A 24,557-nucleotide genomic window follows, 5' to 3' on the forward strand; every position below is an offset into this window, starting at 1 on the left:
TATATATATATATTTATATACATATTATTTCACATTATAATATATACATTATAATGTTACTATACACATATTAATATACACATTATAATATAACACATTATAATATATACATATTATTTCACATTATTTATTATATATATATATATATTTATATACATATTATTTCACACCAAAGGAATTTTAATATATACGAGTTCGCGCAGATACAGAGTGCAATACTCCTTATTTCATGTATATTTTCAATACATGTACAATTGTTTTAACCCTTTTAGTGCCGGGCGAAAAAGAGGTGCTTATGCGAAGATAACCGGCCGATTTTACTAGGATTTGGTAAAAGGCTCATAAAAACCAAACGAAAAGCAATATTTAAAAATTATTTATTTTAATTCTCTCGTAATGAAATTAGACTATTTATAACGTATTTTAAATTTATTTTGATAGAGATCTCTCGCAATGCGAATAGTAAAGCGCTACAAGGTGCGGGCCGATATATCGGCTCTGGCACTTCTCGCCGGTGTAGCAGGAGCCGATATATCGGCTCCCGGCACTAAAAGGGTTAATACCACCATTTTATGAGGAACATGGCTTAACTACTATGTACAAATTTTTCAATACATATGAGTAGAAGAGATCGATGGACAATAAAAACGATATGTAAAAATTTAAACCGAGATTGTGTATATCTTCTTACCTGTACATGGTAATCCTTCTTATATCTCTTTCAAGTGTTAAATTTATTTCTCAACTTTTCGGTCATCGTAATTTCGATTTGGTCGAACCACTCAATTTGATTTAGCTCGCTTATATTTTGTGTGTGCAGACGAAGTATAGAGCAATTCAAATGACAACACGAAGGCATAATACAAAACGAATTTATTGACGGAACATGGAAATACGTAATCCTAAATTGTGGAAAAGATAAGCTAATGAACAATGCTACTTATTAGTTGACGGTTTGATGATTCGTTTGATTTGCTCGAGGACGTAACGTCTTTTGTAATACGTGCGCGTCCGCCGGTTCTATTCTCTTGTAATAATGTTCTTTAGTCTCGACAATTTCAAATCCAAATTTCTTATAAAAGTCAATTGCCCCTTCGTTACTTATTTGAACATGTCTGCGAACAGATATATATGCCATTACAAATTGTAATCTTTCTTCTAATCTTAGAATTGTATGTCACTATGTACAATAATTGTGAGTCAAACTTACAGGAAGATTGAGTCAAAGTTTCCATCCTTGTTAACATAGTTTAAAACATGTTGCACCATAACAGTGCCGATTCCTAATCTCCTATACGGATAGAGACAACCGAGTGTCATTATGTATAAACGCCTAGAATTTTCCGAGGTATCTACACGGCAACAAACTGCTCCAACCTGGGGAATCATAACAAATATATCATATAATATTTGCATCTTATTTCAGCTGCAACTTAATATCATCAGCGACACTGAAATTCCTTAGTTGCAACGTCATTTTTTGTATAAATAAAATATCAAAGTATATAAAATAATTATAGTAAATATCAAAGTATATTAAATAAAGTATATAAATAAAATATCATTAGTATATATTTCTTAAATAATTTTACCTATGTTGTAAAAAACTATTACTAAATTCTGTGGAAACTGATCTTTTACGTATAATACAAACACATCTTTTATGTGTAATAAAAAATACTTATTACGTGTATATTCATAGAGTTGTCTCCTTAAATTTCTATTTTTATTAATTTTAGGAAATATAATTTGAATGCCGCTGTAAGACATAAGAATCGTTGTAAATACCACTATATCATTATAATATGCTAGTTTGGCAAGTTCCCCAGCTTCCAGTACATCTTTGTAGAACTTTTCATTGTACGACACCGGGAATACAACCTGATTGAGTAATTTCAGTTGCTTTATGTTGTGAGGTGTCACATCTCCCAGCTCTATTTTAGACCTGCGATGGAAAACGCGGTTAGATTAAACGTAAAATCGCTTCTATCAATTGAAGTCTATTAATACTTCGAGACATCCAGGGGTTCGAAATGTAATTCAAAAGAGATGGCTTGAAATGGCAGTTTCATAGAGCAGACATAACCTTGAAAAGTTGCGTCGCTCACCTGGTCATCGTGCTACGCGCCGGGGAGGACTCGCGATCTCAGTAGCGAACTATTACAGAACGTTAATCGCACGCCTCTTTCTCGCGCCAAGGAATGAGGGCCATAGCGTATAAATTCCTGCAACCGTAAATGTAAGACGTAAACTAAGCCGAGAGACCAATCAGAATATTGTTTTACAAGCAAGGCTCCATTTCACGCTGTAAATGCCTCGAAACACCGTACAGACCAATCGTATTCTTTCCTTAAGCGCACGAAAGCGTTCGCAACGTAAAGCAGACGCTAGTCGTCAGCATTGGCGATAATCGACCGAAGAATCGATGACTTGACTTTTCCTTCCAAAAGAATCGATTGTTCTCTTGATTTTCTTAAATTCGATCGATCACCATGTCGATAGATTTTTCATTCATATTCACATAGCGCCGTAGCGTGAAATCTGGAGACTGCAGTCTCGTTATTGCTGTTTTCACGAGAATTCTGTAACTTCCGGTCAATCTGTTGAATTCTGTTTACTTTTGCACTACTACCTACTTGTTGAATACTTTTGTGCACTTGAAAAAGCTAACTTTAATTTTTGTCCATGTTGCAGGACTTCTTATTTCCAAATAGTCTACGAAGAGCAAATGGTTGACGAGCCATCTTTTCATACTGAGCAAAATTAAGTATAAAGGTGCATGCACGCGCGTTTATATATATTTTACCTACGTAAAAGTAATCGCTATTATTAGAGTCATCCTCTCACGAGGTTCCGGTCGCACAACGCGAGATGGCCTGCATCATGTTCGTCGCCATCTTGTACACCACATGACCTCGTTGGCGTGTCCCGTGACCAGCTCACGTGAATTTTGACAAATTCAAACGTTTTTTTTTTTTTCGTGGCGAAGAAATGGACATTTTGGGACAGCATATCGAGTCGCAGGATGCAAGGTAGCGTTCACGTTTAGTATCAGTCGTCCGATATTGCGAACACCTTATCCCTTCCGTCTTGTCCGAGGTCTCCTCAAGGTCATCACGTAGTGCCACAGTTACGCATTTAACGAGCCGTGCTAGGACCGTCACACAATAAATCATCCGAAGTAATACATCTAGTGCAGCCAGTCCGAGCTGAACATCGGTAACCTCGACACGTCTCAACACCTTATCTGTTTTGCAGCGCCGTAAAGGACGACAATGGTACGGGGATTGTTATAGAGGAAGCGGAATTCGTGGATTGCGAAGGTAAGGAGAAAGTATGAGGAAAAGAGGGAGACCTTGCGTCCTGTCATTTGTAAATTACATCACTGTTACACAATATCCGTATCGCGCTGGTAGACGGTGGAGGATCAGTTTTCACACGCATACATTTCACTTTCCCATCAGGAGAAACTGTCGGGGAGGATGACATGCGTTACCAGGAAGCCTTAGCGTACAGGGTTGTTCAAGTGAACAGCACGGCTGCTATACAGTCGGCCAACGAGATAGAACTACCAGTATCACAGCCAGGGAGCAACACTGTGCAAGTGCTAACCTCACCTCTGAACGGGCAGTTTTACATCGTCGGGAATGCCAACGATGTTTTCACCACAGCGCAGACATCTAGATCCCTAGTGCCAAGGGCGACTACGTTGCAAATAGAAACGTCGAGGAATTGCACCACTGGATTGAAGAAGGTAGGATTTTTCATCCTCCCGCAAACATATTAACATGTAATATTACAATTGCACCAAGACGTCTGTGTTTTGCTCCTAAAAGCTCAATCCTTTCCGATCTTCGTTGTATTATGCGTATCACCAGTAAGCTGGAGATTAAATCTGCCATTTCATAGAGAGACGACAGAAGGAGGGCAACGCACAACGAAGTCGAGCGTCGGCGTAGAGACAAAATAAACAATTGGATCTCGAAGTTGGGCAAGATCATACCCGAGTGCAATGTGGGCACAACTACTAACGGTAGCGGCAACAGCGGGGAGGGGAAGGCGAACTATGAGACTCAGGTGAGCGCTGATTGTGTGGCATTCCATTATTGCGTAATCACGTGTCGTTTTCACCGATAAAACGTAACACGTTGTTATCTCCCGACAGAGTAAAGGAGGCATCTTGGCGAAGGCTTGCGAGTACATAGGGGAGTTGCGTGCAACCAATCAAAATCTCAACCAGTGTCTGCGGGACAACGAGAAGCTGCGGCAGGAGATCACTGCGTTGAAGCAGCTGATAAACCAATTGAAGCACGAGAACCATCAACTCAGGTCGCAGATCACAAGCACGACCGGCAACTCTGTCGAAGTTGTACACCTGAGTCCTTAAGCTTCCTCTAATTCGTAAGACAGTTCTTTCTGTAAATACTAGGACTTGCGAGTTGTTTCTCCTCGCACGGAATACGTACACTTGATTCATCGTGCGCGTCGTTCGTTCCCCCTTATGAAAGGTAGGAAATCCGGAGAAGTGCTCGAAAAAGCGAGAGCACAAACGGGACACCGAGTGTACGTATGTATGAGTGGTCTGGACGGCGCGCTCGATTTGGGGAAGCGCCTAATTTCGATGTTGAGAGACGCGCGTGGTGCCGTGTTTGTCGAATTTTCTGTTCTCTGACGTGACTGCACTAAACTTCGCAAAATTACAGTATTCCAATTCGCTGTACAAATATCAAGTTGGGTGCTTCTAAGTGATCAAGTCATAACTGCACACAGTCACAATCTCACGTCGGCATTTGTACAAACTGTTCCCGTCACCATTGGTCGAAAGCATTACGAATTTCCATAGACCTTAGATTTTCTCTGGCGCGAAATGAATTAGCAACGAGAGGAATAACGAAGAGAACTTTGTATTGTTATGTAATTACTTTGTTGCGTAAGATACGAAATGGTTGCGATGTCTAGAAAGATTGGCAACCCTCTTTGGGGTCAGACAGTCTGTATCAATTGTACAAGAATCTAGAGTACTATAGTTATATCAATGATTATATATATTTATTAAAAGTTTTTCCAGAAATTTTTGGATATGTTTTTAATCGCGTATTGAATAAATCTAATAACATGGTAGACGATGAAATTCATGGTATCGGTAACAGCCGTGTAGTTATGACTGTTATCTGGAAGGCCTGTGAACACGGAAATGACATTCGCAAAACAGGTCAATCGTAACTGGTATACGTGGGCGAGTCAAGGCTGTGAATGTTGAAGGGTCAGCGCGTGGTCTCTTTATTTTTCTTTTTTCATTAAAAATTGAAGAGAAAAATAATTCGAGCGGTATAGTGCAGCCCGGGATTCACCTTTGAAGAAGAGCGGATTTTTGTTGACTAATTGACAGTTATGTGACTGTGGTGTGCAGAGATCGTTGAACATTTTTTATTTTTAATACTGTTTTCGTAGATGATACCTAGGACGAGTTAAGATCGAAATTGTACAATATAGATTAACTACATACTTACGAGTGTGTATTTATACATATAAACACATAGGATGTTTCATTATTAATGGCGTTCGTTTCAGAGACAGGGATTTAAAGGGATAAGGAACCGACAGAAAGATCCGCACGAAATATGCGAAATTAAACATGTCTTTTGTATTTTTCGTGCTTACAAATAATGTCACATATCGAAAGGTAATTAAGATGTGTGCCAACTTCGTTTCTGAATTCTGGATCCGTTTCTGAGATGGATGCCCGCGCCCTTATTCTGTAATTTTTAACGTATATACGTTACACTTCATCTCCGCGCGGGCGAGATATATCACGTTTAAATAGCTGTGCAACGATACGTTAACGAAAGTTTCGTTACAAGTTACAAAATAAGGGGGCTAATGAGAAGTCCCGTGTATGTGGATGGACATACACACGTGCATAGATCTGTGCGCACGTGGCAATAAAATATTTTTTTCAATGCGAGTTCGATTCTGCGGGGAAAACAAGCAAGGGAGGGAGGGAGGGAGGGAGGGAGAGAGAGAGAGAGATTCTGCGTCAGAATCAACCCACCAAACGTTAAAGACCGAAATGTAATATATCGTTGATGTACATACCGCGAGGTTATTGTTATATAATAATAATTATTATTAAAACAAAATTTATTGCGAGCGGTTTACTTTCCAAACATCCCCCGTGTCCAATCCAGACTTTGATGAGAAACGTCCTCTTGTGCATAATTTTTATTGTTTCTTTCCTTTTTTTTTTTTTACATATCATACAATGGAAATGATGTCGAAGTCAATGGAACACTGGTCATCATGCACATTAATTTTTCTTTTCCCCTCTTCTCTTCACTATCTTCGCGATACTGAAGACCCTCCTGCGCTTCGATCCGTCGCACAGATGTGTCTAAAGGTATCTTTTCGCTAAACTCTTGAATCATGCCCGTAATGTCTCGTCGTTAAAATAATAATAATAGTAATATAATAATATGCTCATTCTCGTATATGTAACGGTTGCCATTATCATCTATCGTTTTTAAATAGTATGTTACAGTGTGTTTAATACTCGACCTCTTACGAGCAAGATGCTGCCAGGTCATCCGGCGATACTGTAGCGCGTGATTATCGCGGTTGTGCGCAATATATATATAATAACCATCTAATAACCATGTTATTAGATTTATTCAGTATATATATATATATATATATATTGATCTGCGGGGCGGGATGAGACGGAGAGAAGCGTTCTCTTATACTTTCGTTTATATTACACATATACAGAGAACATCGGGAATGTGTTAATTTCCCAGCTAATACATTTGCGATTCTCTTCAACAAAGCGGAAAGAACGAACGGACGAAAGTATATCTCTGCAATTGGGGAAAAAGTTACTTTCTTTCGTATAACCGACTATAATTACAGGTGGCTCTCCTTTCGGGCCGAGCGTGGGCGCCGGCTCTCGAGGACGCGGAGCGTGCCTTTAAGAATGTCCCGCTTTATTGTCTCAATCGTCACGCACGCGTGACCTCGCTCCGTGTAGTATCTGTCTCTCTCGCGGTAATGATACATAAGAGGTACCAGAGGCTCCACTGTTGGATTGGTTTTTCTATTTACAATTCCACCTCAAGGGCGGCCACAAGAATGACATAAATTCGGCAAATAACGCGCACGGTGATCGATAACGTCGCGCTCCACGTCGGGTCGTACATTATTGGTGAGCTATAACTGTCTGATCAAATTAGGTTTAGGTATATTCGCAGATTAGACCGGGACATCCTTAAATGTTAGAGCCGAGTTTCGCTGAACAATCATATCTTAAAATTGTTTTTAACAAGTGACGCGCGGGGCATTTAGTCCTCTAAATTCCTGAACGCCTGCTGAATGTCTTCGTGCAGCTGGTCGAAGTCCGATCTGATCTTTATCTCGCCGTCTTTGACGGGATCCTGAAATTCGCACGAGGAATTGATGACAGACGCCGAAGAGCCGTCATTACGGATCGATCGTTATCATATAATATAATTGATCTTACGCCTGCACACCCACCTTGAACTTCATGGAGCTCAACTGATACAGTATGTTGCCCATGCTGTCTCTGATAACGTTCCATGTGATTTTATTGTCCGACTGCGCTGTCGACTCGACCGCGTGTCTCGCCATGTCGTAGAACGCGATCATATTCCGCAGCATTCCCACGGTTTTGTAGAAAGGACAGAAACGATCATACGGCGAGTAGCTGGAAGAGATTTGAGGATAACAAGACTTGTAAACAAAGGCCGGTAGTCGGATCTTATATTTAAAATCGTCTTAAGTTCATCTTCAGTACGGCTCACTTCATTGGCTACGAAACATCCGAAGGTAAACTTGAAGACGGTTTTAAATATAAGACCCGATTGTGAGTACCGCTCAAAATTCCCCTCTCCGGCAATAGTCAGTGGTTCACGAAACCGACGTGAAATTTGTTGGGAAGAATATCTTTCGCGCACCTGTTCTGTTGCAGGAAGTCGTCCTTCAGCAACTTGGCCACCTCGAGCGTGATTTTGTCCGTCTCGGCGAGGGAAGCCTTGCCTACCAACTGTACAATTTCCGACAGATCCTCTTCCTCCTGCAGGATCTCCTTCACTTTCGTCCTAAGCGGCACGAATTCCGGGAAGTTCTTGTCGTAAAAGTCGTCCAACGCGCGCAAGTATTTGCTGTATGATATGAGCCAATTGATAGACGGGAAGTGCTTGCGCTGAGCAAGTTTCTTGTCTAATCCCCAGAACACCTGGAAGTCATAGACGATTTTTTTCGGTTCGGTTATTACCTTACACATCATATATATATCTCGTTGATACCTGAACGATACCAAGAGTCGCGCTGGTCACGGGGTCGGAGAAGTCACCACCAGGTGGGGAGACGGCGCCTACGATACTGACAGATCCCTCGCGATCTGGATTTCCCAAACACTTCACCCTAAAAATGGAAGACCCGGCGAATTGTAAATGAACACGGTTTCTCTCTCTCTTTCCGTCCCTATCTCTTTCGTACGTTGATACAAACTCTGTCTCTACAAATCCTAACGAGATTGCAGATACTACTTGAATCGTGCACCTGCCGATATCGTGATACCTTAACAAAAAAACTCGGCCGATGCTTATCATCGGAAGATTTTCCGTACGATAACGTCGTACCTTCCGGCGCGCTCGTAAAAGCTGGCCAGACGAGCGCCGAGGTAGGCGGGGTAACCGGAATCAGCGGGCATTTCGGCCAACCGTCCAGAAATTTCTCGGAGAGCCTCGGCCCAACGCGACGTCGAGTCCGCCATCATCGACACATTGTAACCCATGTCACGGAAGTATTCGGACAATGTGATACCTGCGCGACGAACGATGGACTTACTAATCCAGCAACATCTGCGATCGCTTTCCGACGGGATGTCGTCTCGAGCGGTTTTCGAGTGATTCAACGATCTCGGCTATACCGACATACCGGTGTAGATGGAGGCTTCGCGCGCGGCCACAGGCATGTTGGATGTGTTTGCTACCAGAGCGGTACGCTTCATGATGGACTCGGTGACACCGTCGATCTCCACGGTCAGCTCAGGGAAGTCGCGCAATACCTCGGACATCTCATTACCACGCTCGCCGCAACCCACGTAGATGATCACGTCGGAATTGGAATACTTGGACAAGGCCTGCGAGATGACGGTCTTGCCGCAACCGAAGGCACCGGGAATAGCAGTGGTTCCACCTTGGACGCACCTGTAACACAGGCAGGGACACTTACAGGGCGGACGTACTGCCGTCTTGACTAAGTACGCGGCAACAGGTTCTTACGGGAAGAGAGAATCCAGGACACGTTGGCCGGTGAGTAGAGGATGATTAGCTGGCAATTTTTCAGTGACCGGACGGGGTTGACGGACTGGCCATACCTACATGCAAACACGCGAGCAGACGTGAATCACAACATGCAACACATTCAAAACTCTCTCACGTTAAATTTCGCCGACTGGATCTCGTACCTGCAACATGGTGTACTTTTGCCTCTCGCCGTCGAATTCCGTCTCAAGCACGACATCCTGCAACGATATTATATATTTGTGAAAATAATAAATAAATACATTTATTTATTGTCATAAACATAATTAATATTACAGAGTGAAAAGTATAGGATGAAAGTCTTACGTCGACAGTGTAGTTGCCGGAAGGAGCGACGTACGTGACGGTGCCTTTGCACTTGGGCGGTAGAATCATCCAATGCTTCACCAAGGTATTCTCGTGCACGACACCGTACAGATCACCACCCGTGATGTGGCTGCCGTTTTTGATATTGTGCGAGTTAAATTCCCACGTGGCAGTACGCGACAGGGCGGGCACGTTGATACCCTTTGGAATGTAGATCGAGCTTGTGAGCTCGTTGATGTCCTTGAGCGGACGTTGAATACCGTCAAAGATGCTGCCGAGAATGCCGGGGCCCAATTCGACCGACAACGGTTTCCCGGTGCGAAGCACGGGATCACCGACTGTCACGCCGCTTGTCTCCTCGTATACCTAAGAATGTTGCAGGATTATTGAAATTGCATCAGTCTAAATGGTAATAGATAAACAAGATACGGTATCATGATAGGAGGGAGCCTTAGCTCTTTATCTTTCAAAATATGGAAAGATGTGTTGCAGGATTATTACCATTGAGCATTACAGTTTACTGGAATGAGAAGTGGGAATGTTCCATTCATGGAAAAGGATACACATATATTCTGGATGTATCCTTCTCTTTGTCATAGTAGTATGTGTGACAAACATGGATATTCACGGATAGATTTCAGGCCGTACATTTCTATAGTTTACTACAAGAAAGGCTCATTCCAGTAGGCTACAGAGCTCAATGATTGTCACATACTTGTATCGTAGCCATGTCTCCTTCCAATCTGATGATTTCTCCTACTAACTCGTAATAACCGACTCGTACCAGCTCATACATAGCCGACCCAGCCATTTTTTCAGCGGTAACGACTAGAAAGAGGAGATGTTGAATTAAATAATGACAGAGTAAGCGAGGGAAATTTCAGTGAAGTAAAATAAACTCACCAGGTCCGGATACAGCATAGACGTATCCGAACTTGCCCTCTCGTTCCTCATTCGCTATCTTTAGCAAGCCTTGGTTCGTCATCTTGGACAGTTATTTTATCTGGAAACGGATGAGATTCTATTGCAACCTCTATATTTGCTGTAATGCTTTATTCCGCAAACTTGACCAAATCAGCAGACTGTCCGATACAATGACAAACACATTAATTATAGATATGTCCCTTCCAACTACAAATACTACTTTTTATCATTTTTCTACTACACAAGATATACAAAATATAAAATGTGTAACAACGCAAGAATAAAAAATAAATTAAATATATCAAACGCATGTATATATATTGTCCCGTTTCTCTTCAGCTACACTTTCTGCACCTGCCAGCGATAGTACTACTTTTCCTCGCACTTTCCGCACTCGTGACTCCGAGGTACTTGAAAATATAAAATATATAAGATACGAGGAGGAACGAGGGCACGGGGACGGGTCCGTTGACTCGGCCTTCCCGATTATCACTCGCGACGAGCGATTCCCCGCTGCTGGCGGCTGGGAGAGGCTCGCGGAAAATTTCGGCTGTCACACGCGCTCTCGGCGATTCACGTGAGCAGGCGTGTTCAAAAAAATAGGCGTAGCCCCGCGAAGTCCGCGAGCCGTCTGCTATGAGCAGGAAGGACGCAGTCGGCCAGTAGGAAACGGCGATGAATCGCGGCGAGCGTCTTTGAGCGAGCGCCGAGGGCCGCGTCCTGGCCGGGAAATCGGCCGAAATTCGTCTGTCGATCGACGAGACGATGGCGCACCGTACAAGTGGATGCGCGATCGATACTACGCGTGCCGGAGTCCGCTCGCTCGCTCGTACGAATTTCCGCGTGCTAAATCGCGAAACGTTGTATCGAGAGCCGGTTGTACGATCGAGGAAACAGGGCCTCGGATCCTGGCCGATCCGAACGGCACGATACTCACGCGTGTGCGAGATGCGACGTTTCCGAGAGAGCGCGGTCCACCCAGCGACGAGTCGAGTGTCTTCAGTGTCTCCGGCGGCCTAGCTGCTATCACAAGACAGGTCAGCTGACTGAGTCGCGTGTCGATCCGCAATTATCGGGCTGGCGCCAGCGCGTGCGCGAGATTTATGACCGGTCCGCATGAGAACTGCGACGGTGGTTCATCGTTCCGATAGATGTTCGGGCGATCGTGCGCGTACTTGGGGAAAATTTAGAGATTTTGTGAGGAAAAGCGGGTGGTATCGGTACGACCAATATTGCATAATTTTGCGCGCACGCGCAAAATAAATATTCGCTCGCTACTCGGATTTAAAGCCGTTCGGGTCGATGTAAGTTTTTTTTTTTTTGCGATGGCTGACTGTTCTTGACGAACTGGTTTGTTTAATTAGAAGTAACTGCATTTAATCAAAGTTAGTTTGAAAACATGAGAAGATGCGCAGTGTGTGTAGGTAAGCATTTATTTGTAATTTCATACTGTAGCTTGCACATATATATCTAAAATATATCATATTTTTATATGTAAGATATCGTAACATAAGGCAATAGAGTTCTATATAATTTTTTAATCATATATTATTCTCTCTATACATTATTGTGCGTATTACAACTACTTTTTAGAAATTATTAAATACTGTCCATGAAATGGTTCATGAACTAATTTACTTAACTAGAACTGCATTATTTGATCAAAATTAATCAAAAACATAATGAAATATATATATATCTAAAGTATTTATGTAAAATATATTAATTTTCATTAGAATATTATAACGTAAGGCACAACTCTATAAAATTCTTTAATCACATATTGCTCTCTCTCTATATATATATATATACTGTTGTGCGTGTTAATTTCTTTGCACGTATTATTGAATTATGCATCAAGATATCATCAAATGATCCATCCACTTTTCAAAAGCAATATAAAGGTTATCAAGTCTGTCAGATTCAAAAAGTGCAGTGATAATCATGCGTAGAATCTTGAAACCTGCAATGCTCTGCCTACGAAGGCACGTTGTTATACCCCATTGTCTCAAATTCGTCTTACAATACAACCAGATAAGTCTCATCGTCTTAAATAGAAATTCCTTTGGGCTTCTGGAAAGTCGTATTAATTTCATAGCGATACTAAATATTTTCTGCAGAAGATCTCCATCCACATTTAAAGAATGCATTTCCCTGAGCAGTGGAAGCAATTCAGACATATTTACTGGGCCGAAATCGCTAATGTTCAAATTATGTGTCGATAACAATCTATCAAGCAGACTGCACAGTTGCGCAGTACCAAGATCACTCTCATAGCTTTCCAAGTCCGACCTGTTGTCTTCATTAGAATCGGTTGGTATCCCTGTCCGTATAAGTTGCATGACAAATTCGACAGCATCCAAAAGTGCAATTCCATTAATTACCAATATACCGTTCTCAATCGTCCGTATGATTATATTGGGCTTAACATTTTCTGTCATTGGATTAATGGATGACCGATTGTCGACGACAGAAGTACTAGCGTTGGGGTCAGAAGATAACAGCTGAATACGATTCTTTATGTAACGTATCACTTCTGCATTTTCGGACATTTTGCATGAATTATTCGCGGTTGCCCGTCGCTTGATGCGATTGAATTTTTTACGGAGATTCTTGCTACGCAGAGTGTCTCTGTAGTCATCAATGATCCTATTCTGATTGCTCTCGATGATGTCTCCAGCGAATTGAATGTTCACCACAGTACCGGCAAAGAACATGAGATGCGTCGCCATGCTTACCGCGTCGAACCAACTGATTGTCTCATCTGTATTATATCTATCTACCATACAATAGCCCTGATACACGATACCGACGCCATTCAAGAACAAATTGCTACCTTGTACAGTGTTGAATGCTAATCTTGCAGCGGTATTTACCGTCATACCACGTGAAACAGCAGTAGAAATAGCTGCTGCTCCTCCTATCGCTCCTAAACCAAACACTGAGCCGGTGATTGTGAGCCACTGTGGAAATGCATCTCGATCTAAAGGATTGATGGATTCTTCGTGGGTACTTCGATCTATCAATTGCTGAGTACCCCGTGCCATTGCCCAAACGGCAGTTGTTCCGGTAGCGACGAGCCCTATGTTAATTAACAAAAATTGGCCGAATGTTATAAACATGTTCCGTTCCCGACTTATAAAATTGATGCTTAATACGCAACACACAATGTGAATTAATATTATCTAATTATAAAAGATGGTCGAATTGAAATACTTATTATTACTTGAGAATTTGGAAAATCATCCTTTGCTGTATGAATTAGAAGTTAAAAGGTGCTCTACCTGTAACAGCAACGACTGGTGCAAGAGGTGTAAATAATGACGCAACACCCAATACAGCTGCCCCGGTTCCAGTAATGGCAGAAGCAATATCTACTCCACTACAAATCTGCGATGCCAATGAACACGCAGGTGAATCCATGATCTCAAGCCAAACTGTTGAATAGTCCTCTGTGATCGGACAAGACGGATCTGGTTGGTATAAGCCGTCTTTTGGAAGAACCATAGTACATTCGAAGAGATTATTGTTTGTCTTATAATCTGCCCAATCTTTATATATTCTGCCAGTGGTATCGATATACCATATCTCGTATTCCTCATCTGTTTTTAGTAATTTTTTTGCTGCTTCTTTCTCTTTCTTCGCTTTTTTTTCTGTTCCTTTGATTTCCTTTTTCCTCCATATTTTAAAAATAGGAATAGGTATTACTACAAAACCTTTATCATCTCTCTCCTCTGTTTCATCTATTTCTTCCTTAGATTTTTTTGGTTTTGAACATACCACCACATTATAAATGATAGTAAAATAAATTGGTTCATTACAATTGGTTCCTATTGTATATTCGCATATTTTATGATATATTTTATCTATAACAGCTTTAGCTTTATCATTATAATCTACTGTATCAGTTATATCTGCATCTTCGTTTTGGTTTTCTGTGTTGTAATGAACATTACTTTCTATTGCATCTGTATTTTCGTTATTCGGTGGACCGTAACACGCATATCCGATATTCTGTTTCAAGTATTTATGTTCGTCAAATTGATATTTCATGCAGTCACAGAGATGTTCATAGAAGCATTGTTGTTGTTCAATAGCAAGACTCTTCATATCTTCCTGGAAAACAAACTACATGATTAATGATATATAATATTCATTATCAATATATAGGTATTTTAAATCTTGTAAAACTTTTAATACATTCAAATAATAATTAAAGCGATCAATAGTATGATATGATTGCTCGTAAGTAAAACAGAGTAAAACAGAGTCCGCAATAAGTCTATTAATGTTTTAGTATTATTAATGCTCTAGTATTAATATTTTAGTGTAAGGTTATATGTAATTAAAATAAAACTTACGAAATTTTGGTCTGGAACCACCTCATTGTTGACAGCCATTATGTTTGCAAAATCCCTTGAAAGACATAGAAATATTAAATTTCTTCCTTGTCAATAAAATTATACAGTGATTAATGTATATACCCACACATGTGTGTCTAAAAAGTACCTCAAAGACTCTTTATGACGCTTAATGTTTTCTGGGTATATATATATATATATATATATATATATATATATATATTGGTATATATTGGTTAAAGTGTTATTTTTTACCTTTAAATACCTACCGTGTTATTTTTTAACTTTAAATGATTTATCGTTTCTGTTATTTTAAGTTTAGTTTTGTGTTTTGTTTGATATAAAGATAACAAGTAACTGATTGTTATGTATTGATATAAAGATAACAAGTAACTGATCTTTATCGACTATGACTTGTACACAGGCACTTCCATATATTTTAAACTACTGCGACATTTACACTGTACTTGGGCGCTTCTCCTTGGATAAGATGACGTCATTGCTGACGCTTTAACCTCAACTGAATTTTGATGCTTTTCTTTTCGATACAAAAGATTTAAACATTTTCACATTAGACCTGGTTGCATCAATCTTGTCAACTATCAATTCGCCAGCCACTGCTACTCTTCTGCCTGTCATTGTTACTGTACTCTGCACTTATATATACATATGCTCTTGCCTCTATCATTCCAAAAAAACACCGGAAAAGTCATGAATAACACTTGGTAAGGTATATCGAATAATCGAATTTGAGTTATTTAGAATGAGAATACTGATAATTTTTGGTAATGTCACAAGGTATCGTTCCGAAAAGAGTGAATTATTCTAACAAGAAATAAAATCAGAAGATTTGTCTGATAATTAGCCATCTCATTTTCGATTATATAGTTCGATTGATCAGACGTGGCGTGTGCGAAAGTAGATTCGCGAGAAGTAACTCTGACGAAAAATATTCTTATTGAACCATATTGTACGCGCAACCAAATGTAAAGGTATTGCAACGGAATACTTCAACGAATAACTCGTTAATTAATTACAGAATTACTCGTACTTCTTTTTCTCTTTCGTGATAGTCCACAGACACCTGCGAGGTAACGTTCAGCGATAATCAAATATCTATTAACAACACTCGCAAACAACTACGACAGTCAGCCAAATCTGTACTGACTCGAGTACGTGCTAAAGGAAATAATGTATGGATGGCGGTAATTACCTTGATAACGTGAAATCTCCACTTGCTCGAACTTCGCATGTCGGGGATTCACCGGCTTTTTCCTGCTTTATCAGCGTTTTATTTGTTCAAGTTGCCGCTATGGAAACTAAACGGGGACGTTTCGGCAAAGCAGGAATCTTGCGAAATGCGCGCTAAAGGAAACAGCCAATGAGAGGACGAGAGTTGTAAAAGTATTGAGACTCCCATTTGAAGAGAGAAAAAAGTATAATTTTGTACCAAGTTAAAGTTTCATTTTTCATACGAGTTTGTCGAATGTGTCAATTGGCTGTTGTATAAGGAATTCTAGGGTACGTAGAAATTTCTAGGGAGAAAATATTAGGGTCCTACGACGATGAAGCTAGTAATGTTGTCACCGGTGCTTGGTAACGTCATGGCGAACACTGTTGGCTGCCCTGCTCCTTCCTCTTGATTTTTCGATCCACGAACCGGTTAATACGCGCGTTGTTTCGTGGATTCCATATAACTGTCAAAATAACGGTGACGATAACACGATCGTGATGGATACGAAGAAGCTGCAGCAGTTTATGGAGCTGGTAGGCCGGCTGAAAGTAAGTCGGAGATATTATTTTCGCGTTTATGCTCGCACTAAGTATTTTTTCGCCCTATATCATCAGCATTTATCAGCCTTATCTTCTCTATCTCTCTCTCTCTTTCTTGTTTGCACCTTCGCTCTCTCGCTCTTATGCCCTCTGCATGGAAACCGTTTCACGGTAAACCGCATATGCCAATCGCGATTATATAACGAATGTTTCTTAAACTCTTAATAATGCAATCGACTGCGAATACCGCATCCTTTAATGTGTCAACAGCATTGTCGTATTTTAAATTCTGGTATTTACAATTGTTTTCAGCTTGAAAGTCGTCATAGTTCTTAGTCTTTTGTATTTGGCATTAATGAATAGAATAAATTCAGCAGATATAGCTGAAGTTCTAAAATAATCGCAGAAGAATGGGTAAAGAAAGCAAGACAAGAAAACAGAATTTTTTAAGCAACAGAATGATAAAGACAAAAATATAAACTTATCAATTCTAACAAGCCTAAGAACTTATCTGCTTTTATCTGCTGTTTTTGAAATTTTTTATTTCTATGCATTGACTTTTATCGTGCAGAAGTATGACTTATTATATCTTGAAAAGAAATATGAAATATCTTCCTGTTATTTGTTGATAGAGATTGGTGTTATTACTCAAGAATAAGTTATTTAATGTATGTGTTTTTAGTGGTTCAATTATATTTGCCTTCAAAGAGATATTGGTCTCTAGAAATAGAAAAATAAAAGCTGTTTATATTTTTTTAATCAAAGCATCTTTCGGTTTATTCTTTACTTCTATATATCTATAATTATGAAACTTGAACCAGAACACATTATATGTACGATATATGCAGATTTTTTTTAAATTGATATATTTCCTCACCTATTTGTAATTTTATGATGTTGTATTTTGTAACTTGAACGATATCTGCTTAAAAAATGACGTAAAGTTGTAGAAAATATTTTCACGAATAAACATATATTTTGTTTAAAAATAAAACTTGACTTTTATAGAAAAAAATGAGAAGTATTTCTGAGTGCCTTTAATACTTTTACTTAAATGTTGCAGCATATGAAAAGAACAGGATGGGTGAAACGAAATATACCTGATCCTGAAACAATTGCCGGACACATGTATCGAATGGCGATGCTATCATTCCTAGTGGATGGAAAAGATAACCTAGACAAAACTAAGTAAGATTAAGTTTATCGTAATTTAAATATTTTTCACAAAGTTGTTTCTTTTATGAAATTATGTTGCTTGTGATTGTCAGAATATATTAAAACTGCAAAAATCAACATGTAATATAATTTTTTTATTTACAGAATAATGCAGATGACGCTAATTCATGACTTAGCCGAATGTATTGTAGGAGATATAACTCCTTATTGTGGTATTCCACCGGATGAGAAACACAGATTAGAAGATGAAGCTATGGAAGACATTTGTAAATTGTTGGGTGATAAAGGATCTGATATATTACATATATTTCGTGTAAGAAAATTTCTATGGCTCTTTCTTTTGTTTTTGTATCCTAAAAGTTCTATGTCTGTCTTCATTCACAGTTGTAGAAGTTTTAAATCGTTGCAAACATTTAAAAGTCTAAAAGTTTCATGAGCTCATAAGAGTAAATTCTATTCTCCAATTATGTCGAGATTCTAATTAATTTATGTGGTTAATGTAATACATGTTGATAAGAGAAAACTGCAGATTTCAATTTATCAACGTCTTACTGAATCTTTCTACATCCATCAGGAATATGAGAAACAAGAAACCCCGGAAGCGCAATACGTAAAAGATTTAGATAGACTGGACCTATTGATGCAAGCGTTCGAATATGAGAAGAGGGATAATATCTTTGGGAAATTGGAGGAGTTCTTTGTTACGACAAATGGCAAGATCAAGCATCCCTTCATCAGTAAACTCGCCAATGATATAACTTCTGAGAGACAAATTTTGCTTAATGGTTCAGACACCGCGAAATAACAAAGGTGCTGCCTTAAAGGCGTAAATCTGGAGAAGCAAGTTTCTAAGTAACTAGCTTAAATGTTATTTTAAGCTCATTCGATTGGAACGTGCAGTATTATGCTCCAGAACGATTATGACGACAGCTGTTAATTATATAGAGAACATATTTCTAGTAAATGAAATTTTGTATATTGTGATTTCACGAGATTTAGCAATTGTTTGATTAATGAAGTCATTCGAGTGATATGTTGCACAGATTTTACCTACAAAAAGGAGAGATATTTATTTATGTGTTCACTCATATATATATTTTACATTTTGACATTACTTTAAAGTTCTTCTTTTATTATTGCAGTAACGTGCGTGCATATTTCCTACGTTATTTATCGTGACTAGTGATCGTTTACCAAATATTATTCCTTAAACACTGTACAGATTACAAAAGGAAAAAAGTAATACGTGTAGACAATGTATGGACATCACACCAAACATTATTATTAATGTAGTTTTTAATATTGCCCGAACAGAGAAGTACCGCTGCCTTTATGTTTTATCAATACTTAATATCGTTGTTAGTTTTTGCGTTCTCTCTTGAAAGTGTAAGATACACTTATAATCTTTATAATTCCAGTGACCTGGCATTGTGAAATGTATACACTTTGACCTAATGTTCATAAGCGAGATAGTTCTGTCTTCATGCAGATTATTTCCTCCCTTATTATTGTAAGATATTTTAGAAGATCCTTATTAATATTTATGTTGCAGACAAATTTATTGTGTTTTTATATACAGCAAAATACCATGTATCCAATTTATTTGTCTATTATTCCATGTATCCAATTTATTTGTCTATTATTCCTATCTTAGTGAAAGTTCGTGTAAAACGAATTAAGTGACAGATACTTGCAATGTGACATTTAACTTTGAATAGATTCAATACTTTGAGAATTTTTTTCAATTCAGCATATTTGCATAATCTAACATATTAGTTATTCATATCTCCAGAATGTTTGCGTCATTTTAATGATTGTTAAATTTTTTATAATTCTCTTCAACGTTACGTGACAATACAGTTTCAGCATTATGTAGCGATTTTTAATTAACCTAAAGATTTTTATCTACACAAGAAAATAATACTTGGACGATCAAGTTGTTACGCGAAGTACGCGACGGTGCGGAGTTATGATACCGGAATCCGCTGGAAGAGTCGGCGCTAATCTTAGTAGTAACCAAATTGTCTCTATAAGGGGGGATAATGTAGTCGGGCAGGCATGTGCTATCCCAAGTCCGTATAATAGAACATAAAACGCGGTATTTTTTGTAGCGCGGTCGGAAACACGTTTAACGGTGACATCAAAACTTCTAATATTATTAAACAAGGATAGTCACAACGATTATTTAAGAGCGTTGAATCCGTTCATAAATAGATATCTTTCGTAACTGGAAATCGCAGGTTATAAAAAGGCTATAAATATTAAATATGTACATAGTGACCTTTAATGGTAATGTTGGATCTATTAAATATGTACATAGTGACCTTTAATGGTAATGTTGGATCTAAGCCAACGACACATTCTTGTTTTTATGCTGGATTGCTTGCTGGATAGAAATACTGATATAATACGTTCTGATTGGTGCGTTTCCAAAAAATGGATGAAAATATACCAATCAAAACGCAATATTTCCATCCAATAAACAATCCAGTACGAAAAAAAAGTATCGTGTGCCGCTGGCTTTAGAGAGAGAGAGAAAGAGAGTGTGTGTGCTTTGCACTATATATATATATATATATATATATATATATATATATATATATATGTATATATATAAATCTAATTCAGCAATTTAGAAATCTGTAAGATGTACTAAAACATCATCTCACAGAGAATAAAACAGGAAGCTCCACCTGTGTATTTGTATAAAAGAAAATTGTTACAGATAACAGAGGTCCTATATATTAAATTTTATCGGCATCTGTAGATTCTTGAGAAAATAGCTTGGAATACTTGATATGACTCGTCTTCTTTTCCGTGTATTAACAATTATAAAAATAAATGTTGTGTCGTGTGGTTTAATTATGTACAAGAAGAAAAAAGATGGGTCGTATATCAAGCGATTTTCTTGAGAATTCTAAGATAGTAATAAGATTTAATGCTGAACGTACAAAAAGCAAAAAAGATAAATAATATCAATCATTTTAATGGCCGCTTAAAAAAACCAATTCTACGGAGATTTATCGCATCTTAAGTCGTAGGAGATTTTACCTTTTCGTATAAATCCCTCGTCTAATGGAAGGACAACAATTATAAAAATAAATATTGTATGGTGTAATTTTTTTAATCATGTACGTTAAGAAAGAAGATGGGTCGTATATCAAGCGATTTTCTCGAGAATTCTAAGATAGTAATAAAATTTAACGCTGGACGTGCAAAAAGCGAAAAAATGTAAACAATATTAATCATTTTAAAGACCGCTTAAAAAAACCGACACCGCGGAGATTTATCGCATCTTAAATCGTGGAGGGTTCCACTTTTTCGTATAAAACCCTTGTCCAATGGAGGGACGGCTAAACATAAATAAGATCTATCGAGCCTTGCTGCTCGTGACAGTCTCTCAGTGTCCGCCGATAAGTGTGGTCGTTCGTTTGTTTCACAGGCGAATACAATTGGATCGAAGTTGAGTTGTGTACAAGGAAATACTAACACGAAACGGTACGCCGATATCGATTATGTCACGTCCGGTAAATAATAGCGACGGTTGGAATTCGCTGGCGGCGATTCGATCGAAATTCGACGCCGACGCGGACGGATTGCTAAATTACGATGAGTTCCGAGCTCTATGCGTCGAGTTGTTCGGCGTGGACGAGGTAAAAGGGCACGAGCCGATGATGCGCGAGATATTTAACCTTTTTGACACGAACGCGGACGGCGCATTGGACGAGCAGGAATTATGCAGGTAACGTGTTCGCGTGCGCGCGCGCAATATCACCTCCGTAGTAAAGACCAGGCAGATTTAAGGTGATTTCAAGGTAGAATTATGCATGTCGGGGTAATCAATTTTTATACTTTAATTTTGAATTAATTATATGATTAGATTATTAAGCATCGCTTATCCTTATAAAAAGTCAGCGATCCCTTGATGGAAATATTATGTTGAAAATTTTACTGAAATTTTCTCAATTGATTCCATCTCATTATCATTCCGTCAGTATACGCAGTTTTCGGTTAAAATAAGCGAATTTCAACAGTACTTTAACTTGTATTCGAGTACAGGTATGTTATGAACTTGATAAACAGTGAAATGAAAGTTACTGAAAATTACTGAAATGTATAATAATAAATATTTCAAAGTAAGTCATAATTTTCATTATGAACTTCAACGTAATGCCGTGAAATGTAGTGAAAATTAAAGTATAATTCTGAAAAGTAATAAATGAATTTTGGAAATATTAGATATCAAAATTTACTGAATTCAATTGAAAACTGTGTGTATTAATGGAATGGGGTCAATTGAGAGAGTATTTCAACAAAATATTTCCATCAGAGTCTTGGCGATCACATTAATCATTAGAGATACAAAAACTAAGAAAATAAAAAAATAAAAGTACTCATAAATAAATACTTCATAAATAAATAAATAATAAATATATAAATAAATAGTACAACACTGAGAACTACAAATATGAATCACTTTAAAAAATGCGAATCTAAGAGTAATAGTTAGTATGTTTTTTTAGCATTAAACATTATTATTTTCTCGGTAATAAAATCGACCGGTTATTAATTCGCGTTCGTCATAGTTTTTAATTCATGATTTGAACGATCTTCGACGATTTCTTCTTAGCTGATTCATCGAAATTCAGTTACATCGTAATGGTATCCTGTTGTTTGTCTTAGTATTCCGGTATCTAATTAATGCGACATTTGCAATATAAATTACAGTAAGATATTTATATCAAGTTTATCAGTGTACGTAAAAACTCTTTTTTTTTTACGATTAGCCGAGATGGAGAAACGCGATATTTGCACGATAGCATTAAGATTCGATTTTGTACCGAGAAAGTAATCCTCTTTCGTACGAATAACGTAGTTTTAAGGTAACTGGTTTTCTCTCACAGATGCCACGAATGGATACGCGCCACTGTAAATCCCGTGAATGTCCTGATAGTGGTCGACATGCAGAATGACTTTATTGACGGCACGTTAGCTACTCGTAATTGCGGCTACGGACAGGACGCGGTGGATGTCGTGAAGCCTATTAATCAGCTCTTGAAGCAAGGCCGTTGGGATAAGGTGATATACACTTTAGATTGGCATCCCGAGGACCATATCAGTTTCTTCGAGAACTTAGCGATGCGTGAACTTCACTCAGATAGTAAGGTATTAAGTTGGATAATTGAATGAACTCTTCATATTGTTTCTTAATAATGAATCAATATTGAAATGATATTGTTTCTAATATTGTTTCTTACATCTATCATATTATATAAGATATATAAGATATATATATATATATTATGTACATGTATAAGATATATTTTTTCATCATAATCTCGTCGTGATCTGAAACAGGTCACTAAGAAAACGGCAAAAGTTTTCGATACTGTCGTCTTCTCGCAACCTCATGTGACGCAGAAGCTTTGGCCGAAGCACTGCGTCAAGGATACTTGGGGCGCCGAATTGTACAAAAATCTTCTGATCGTGCCTTCTTCTGTGCAGGTGATACACATAAATATCACGTCAACACATACTTTTGAAAAAACCCATTATGTCCAAATGTCTAATTATGCCAAATGTCCAATTAAATCCATTACAAGTCCATTTGCACATGCTCAATATCAGTTAGTGAAAAATTGTTCGAGAAACCTTTAGAATCGACAGTTCGATTTTTGCCAATTTTTCAACTAATTAATCTTGGGTATATTCATCTCTGTGAGCGTCTTTTGTTCTTTTTCCTTTAATGTCTACGATTAGTTTCACGTGAAAAGCTTCCATACTTCAGATTCGCAAGGGTCAACATCCGGACATAGAGGAATACACGATATTCGGCAACATCAATTCCACGGGCGGCAACAAATCAGAGATTACGAAGATTTTGTCGGAAATCGGCGCCACGCATTTGTACGTTTGCGGTCTTATTTATGAAGTATGCATAAAAGAAACGAGTTTGAGCGGCCTGCAGCTGGGTTATCGGTTAGCCGTCGTCGACGATTGTTCTGGTTGTGCTTGCCCTGCTGACGCAGAGATCGCTAAGAAGACGATTATTGAGAACGGTGGCCTGTTGGCGTCCAGCGAGTGCGTCCTGTCCTTGGTGAACAAGGGCAAGCGTAGTCTGGTGATGGCGTATCACGCTGCGAAGAACATGTCTTAAAGAGAATCCCGCGCAGATGTTCGAAGGATTACTTTAATCATATCTTCCATAAATCTAATGAATTGGATGGGTATTTCATATGTGGGTTCTTTGTCTTTTTTATTTACCACAATTGAATATTACGAATATACCACAATTGTGTATTACGGTGTCGAGGGGATTTATGTCACTATTTTGTTGATTATGTTACGTGGATTTACGAGAAGTAATAAAATGCTTGAGTGCTTATAAGTACTTATGAATGCTTATGAGTGTATCCTTTTTTCATCCCTTTTATTGAATATATTGCAGCATAGACGCCGGTATTGGGTGATAATTACACAGATTTATGCGTACAATACTGAAACCTTTTAGCTTGCCAGCAAAATCGACCTTGCGACTTAAAAAATATAATCACACAAGTCACCACATGAACGTTGCAGCGGGTATTAATAACGTGTCATGCAATGTTGTTATATAACGTTGAAGTGAAAGGTTGACTGTTGATGCACGAGATACATAATACGTATGTGCTTAAAT

General features: G+C 38.5%; 6 protein-coding genes across 13 annotated transcripts; 3 read left to right on the forward strand and 3 right to left on the reverse strand.

Annotated features, from left to right (window-relative positions):
- Nucleotides 1-858: 858 nt before the first annotated feature.
- Nucleotides 859-2,783, reverse strand: LOC106743072 (probable N-acetyltransferase san). 2 transcript variants are annotated; one of them, XM_014616586.1, is made up of 5 exons: nucleotides 2,335-2,783; nucleotides 2,109-2,225; nucleotides 1,789-1,945; nucleotides 1,211-1,377; nucleotides 859-1,115 (listed from the first exon to the last, which is right to left on the reverse strand). In XM_014616586.1, exons 2-5 carry the CDS (start codon nucleotides 2,114-2,116, stop codon nucleotides 944-946), a joined length of 504 nt encoding a protein of 167 aa, XP_014472072.1. In that variant the 5' UTR covers nucleotides 2,117-2,225; nucleotides 2,335-2,783; the 3' UTR covers nucleotides 859-943. The 2 variants fall into 2 exon arrangements, with proteins under 2 accessions (XP_014472072.1, XP_014472071.1); XM_014616585.1 differs by having other exon boundaries at nucleotides 2,109-2,783.
- Nucleotides 2,784-2,827: 44 nt separating this feature from the next.
- LOC106743070 (upstream stimulatory factor 2-like) lies at nucleotides 2,828-6,021 on the forward strand. Its single transcript, XM_014616583.1, has 5 exons — nucleotides 2,828-3,032; nucleotides 3,259-3,323; nucleotides 3,465-3,754; nucleotides 3,910-4,077; nucleotides 4,166-6,021. Exons 1-5 carry the CDS (start codon nucleotides 2,992-2,994, stop codon nucleotides 4,385-4,387), a joined length of 786 nt encoding a protein of 261 aa, XP_014472069.1. The 5' UTR covers nucleotides 2,828-2,991; the 3' UTR covers nucleotides 4,388-6,021.
- A 186-nt stretch (nucleotides 6,022-6,207) lies between these two features.
- LOC106743069 (V-type proton ATPase catalytic subunit A) lies at nucleotides 6,208-11,622 on the reverse strand. Its single transcript, XM_014616581.1, has 12 exons — nucleotides 11,509-11,622; nucleotides 10,551-10,650; nucleotides 10,363-10,475; nucleotides 9,648-10,013; nucleotides 9,485-9,541; nucleotides 9,300-9,394; nucleotides 8,953-9,224; nucleotides 8,655-8,838; nucleotides 8,319-8,436; nucleotides 7,968-8,248; nucleotides 7,528-7,717; nucleotides 6,208-7,427 (listed from the first exon to the last, which is right to left on the reverse strand). Exons 2-12 carry the CDS (start codon nucleotides 10,630-10,632, stop codon nucleotides 7,335-7,337), a joined length of 1,851 nt encoding a protein of 616 aa, XP_014472067.1. The 5' UTR covers nucleotides 10,633-10,650; nucleotides 11,509-11,622; the 3' UTR covers nucleotides 6,208-7,334.
- A 479-nt stretch (nucleotides 11,623-12,101) lies between these two features.
- On the reverse strand, nucleotides 12,102-16,290 carry LOC106743067. 7 transcript variants are annotated; one of them, XM_014616575.1, is made up of 5 exons: nucleotides 15,984-16,113; nucleotides 15,202-15,613; nucleotides 14,933-14,987; nucleotides 13,856-14,687; nucleotides 12,102-13,653 (listed from the first exon to the last, which is right to left on the reverse strand). In XM_014616575.1, the coding sequence occupies exons 3-5, from the start codon at nucleotides 14,969-14,971 to the stop codon at nucleotides 12,428-12,430; spliced, it is 2,097 nt and encodes a 698-aa protein (XP_014472061.1). In that variant the 5' UTR covers nucleotides 14,972-14,987; nucleotides 15,202-15,613; nucleotides 15,984-16,113; the 3' UTR covers nucleotides 12,102-12,427. The 7 variants fall into 7 exon arrangements, with proteins under 7 accessions (XP_014472061.1, XP_014472065.1, XP_014472064.1 ...); XM_014616579.1 differs by lacking the exons at nucleotides 15,202-15,613; nucleotides 15,984-16,113 and adding an exon at nucleotides 16,146-16,290; XM_014616578.1 differs by lacking the exon at nucleotides 15,202-15,613.
- A 249-nt stretch (nucleotides 16,291-16,539) lies between these two features.
- On the forward strand, nucleotides 16,540-19,752 carry LOC106743071 (HD domain-containing protein 2). Its single transcript, XM_014616584.1, has 4 exons — nucleotides 16,540-16,714; nucleotides 17,769-17,893; nucleotides 18,026-18,194; nucleotides 18,456-19,752. Exons 1-4 carry the CDS (start codon nucleotides 16,664-16,666, stop codon nucleotides 18,684-18,686), a joined length of 576 nt encoding a protein of 191 aa, XP_014472070.1. The 5' UTR covers nucleotides 16,540-16,663; the 3' UTR covers nucleotides 18,687-19,752.
- Nucleotides 19,753-20,743: 991 nt separating this feature from the next.
- LOC106743056 (nicotinamidase-like) lies at nucleotides 20,744-24,252 on the forward strand. Its single transcript, XM_014616550.1, has 4 exons — nucleotides 20,744-21,623; nucleotides 22,786-23,047; nucleotides 23,240-23,386; nucleotides 23,670-24,252. The coding sequence occupies exons 1-4, from the start codon at nucleotides 21,397-21,399 to the stop codon at nucleotides 24,036-24,038; spliced, it is 1,005 nt and encodes a 334-aa protein (XP_014472036.1). The 5' UTR covers nucleotides 20,744-21,396; the 3' UTR covers nucleotides 24,039-24,252.
- The last annotated feature ends 305 nt before the right edge of the window (nucleotides 24,253-24,557 follow it).

Source organism: Dinoponera quadriceps, unplaced genomic scaffold, assembly GCF_001313825.1.
Source record: "Dinoponera quadriceps isolate SergipeBrazil2010 unplaced genomic scaffold, ASM131382v1 scaffold823, whole genome shotgun sequence".
Classification (NCBI taxonomy): domain Eukaryota; kingdom Metazoa; phylum Arthropoda; class Insecta; order Hymenoptera; family Formicidae; genus Dinoponera; species Dinoponera quadriceps.

Coding starts and splice junctions, on each gene's coding strand:
- LOC106743056 (XM_014616550.1), top strand. CDS start 21,397: ATGTCACGTCCGGTAAATAATAGCGACGGTTGGAATTCGCTGGCGGCG. Junction 23,048..23,239: donor AACTTCACTCAGATAGTAAG/GTATTAAGTTGG, acceptor GATCTGAAACAG/GTCACTAAGAAAACGGCAAA. Junction 23,387..23,669: donor TCGTGCCTTCTTCTGTGCAG/GTGATACACATA, acceptor TCCATACTTCAG/ATTCGCAAGGGTCAACATCC.
- LOC106743070 (XM_014616583.1), top strand. CDS start 2,992: ATGGACATTTTGGGACAGCATATCGAGTCGCAGGATGCAAG. Junction 3,324..3,464: donor GGAATTCGTGGATTGCGAAG/GTAAGGAGAAAG, acceptor CTTTCCCATCAG/GAGAAACTGTCGGGGAGGAT. Junction 3,755..3,909: donor GCACCACTGGATTGAAGAAG/GTAGGATTTTTC, acceptor GCCATTTCATAG/AGAGACGACAGAAGGAGGGC.
- LOC106743072 (XM_014616586.1), bottom strand. Junction 1,378..1,788: donor CATATTATAATGATATAGTG/GTATTTACAACG, acceptor ATGATTCCCCAG/GTTGGAGCAGTTTGTTGCCG. Junction 1,116..1,210: donor AACTTTGACTCAATCTTCCT/GTAAGTTTGACT, acceptor ATCTGTTCGCAG/ACATGTTCAAATAAGTAACG.
- LOC106743071 (XM_014616584.1), top strand. CDS start 16,664: ATGGATACGAAGAAGCTGCAGCAGTTTATGGAGCTGGTAGGCCGGCTG. Junction 17,894..18,025: donor GATAACCTAGACAAAACTAA/GTAAGATTAAGT, acceptor TTTTATTTACAG/AATAATGCAGATGACGCTAA. Junction 18,195..18,455: donor ATATATTACATATATTTCGT/GTAAGAAAATTT, acceptor TACATCCATCAG/GAATATGAGAAACAAGAAAC.
- LOC106743069 (XM_014616581.1), bottom strand. CDS start 10,632: ATGACGAACCAAGGCTTGCTAAAGATAGCGAATGAGGAACGAGAGGGC. Junction 9,395..9,484: donor AAAAGTACACCATGTTGCAG/GTACGAGATCCA, acceptor GTTTGCATGTAG/GTATGGCCAGTCCGTCAACC. Junction 9,225..9,299: donor GTCCTGGATTCTCTCTTCCC/GTAAGAACCTGT, acceptor CCTGTGTTACAG/GTGCGTCCAAGGTGGAACCA.
- LOC106743067 (XM_014616579.1), bottom strand. CDS start 14,971: ATGGCTGTCAACAATGAGGTGGTTCCAGACCAAAATTTC. Junction 14,688..14,932: donor TGGTTCCAGACCAAAATTTC/GTAAGTTTTATT, acceptor TTTGTTTTCCAG/GAAGATATGAAGAGTCTTGC. Junction 13,654..13,855: donor ACCAGTCGTTGCTGTTACAG/GTAGAGCACCTT, acceptor TAATTAACATAG/GGCTCGTCGCTACCGGAACA.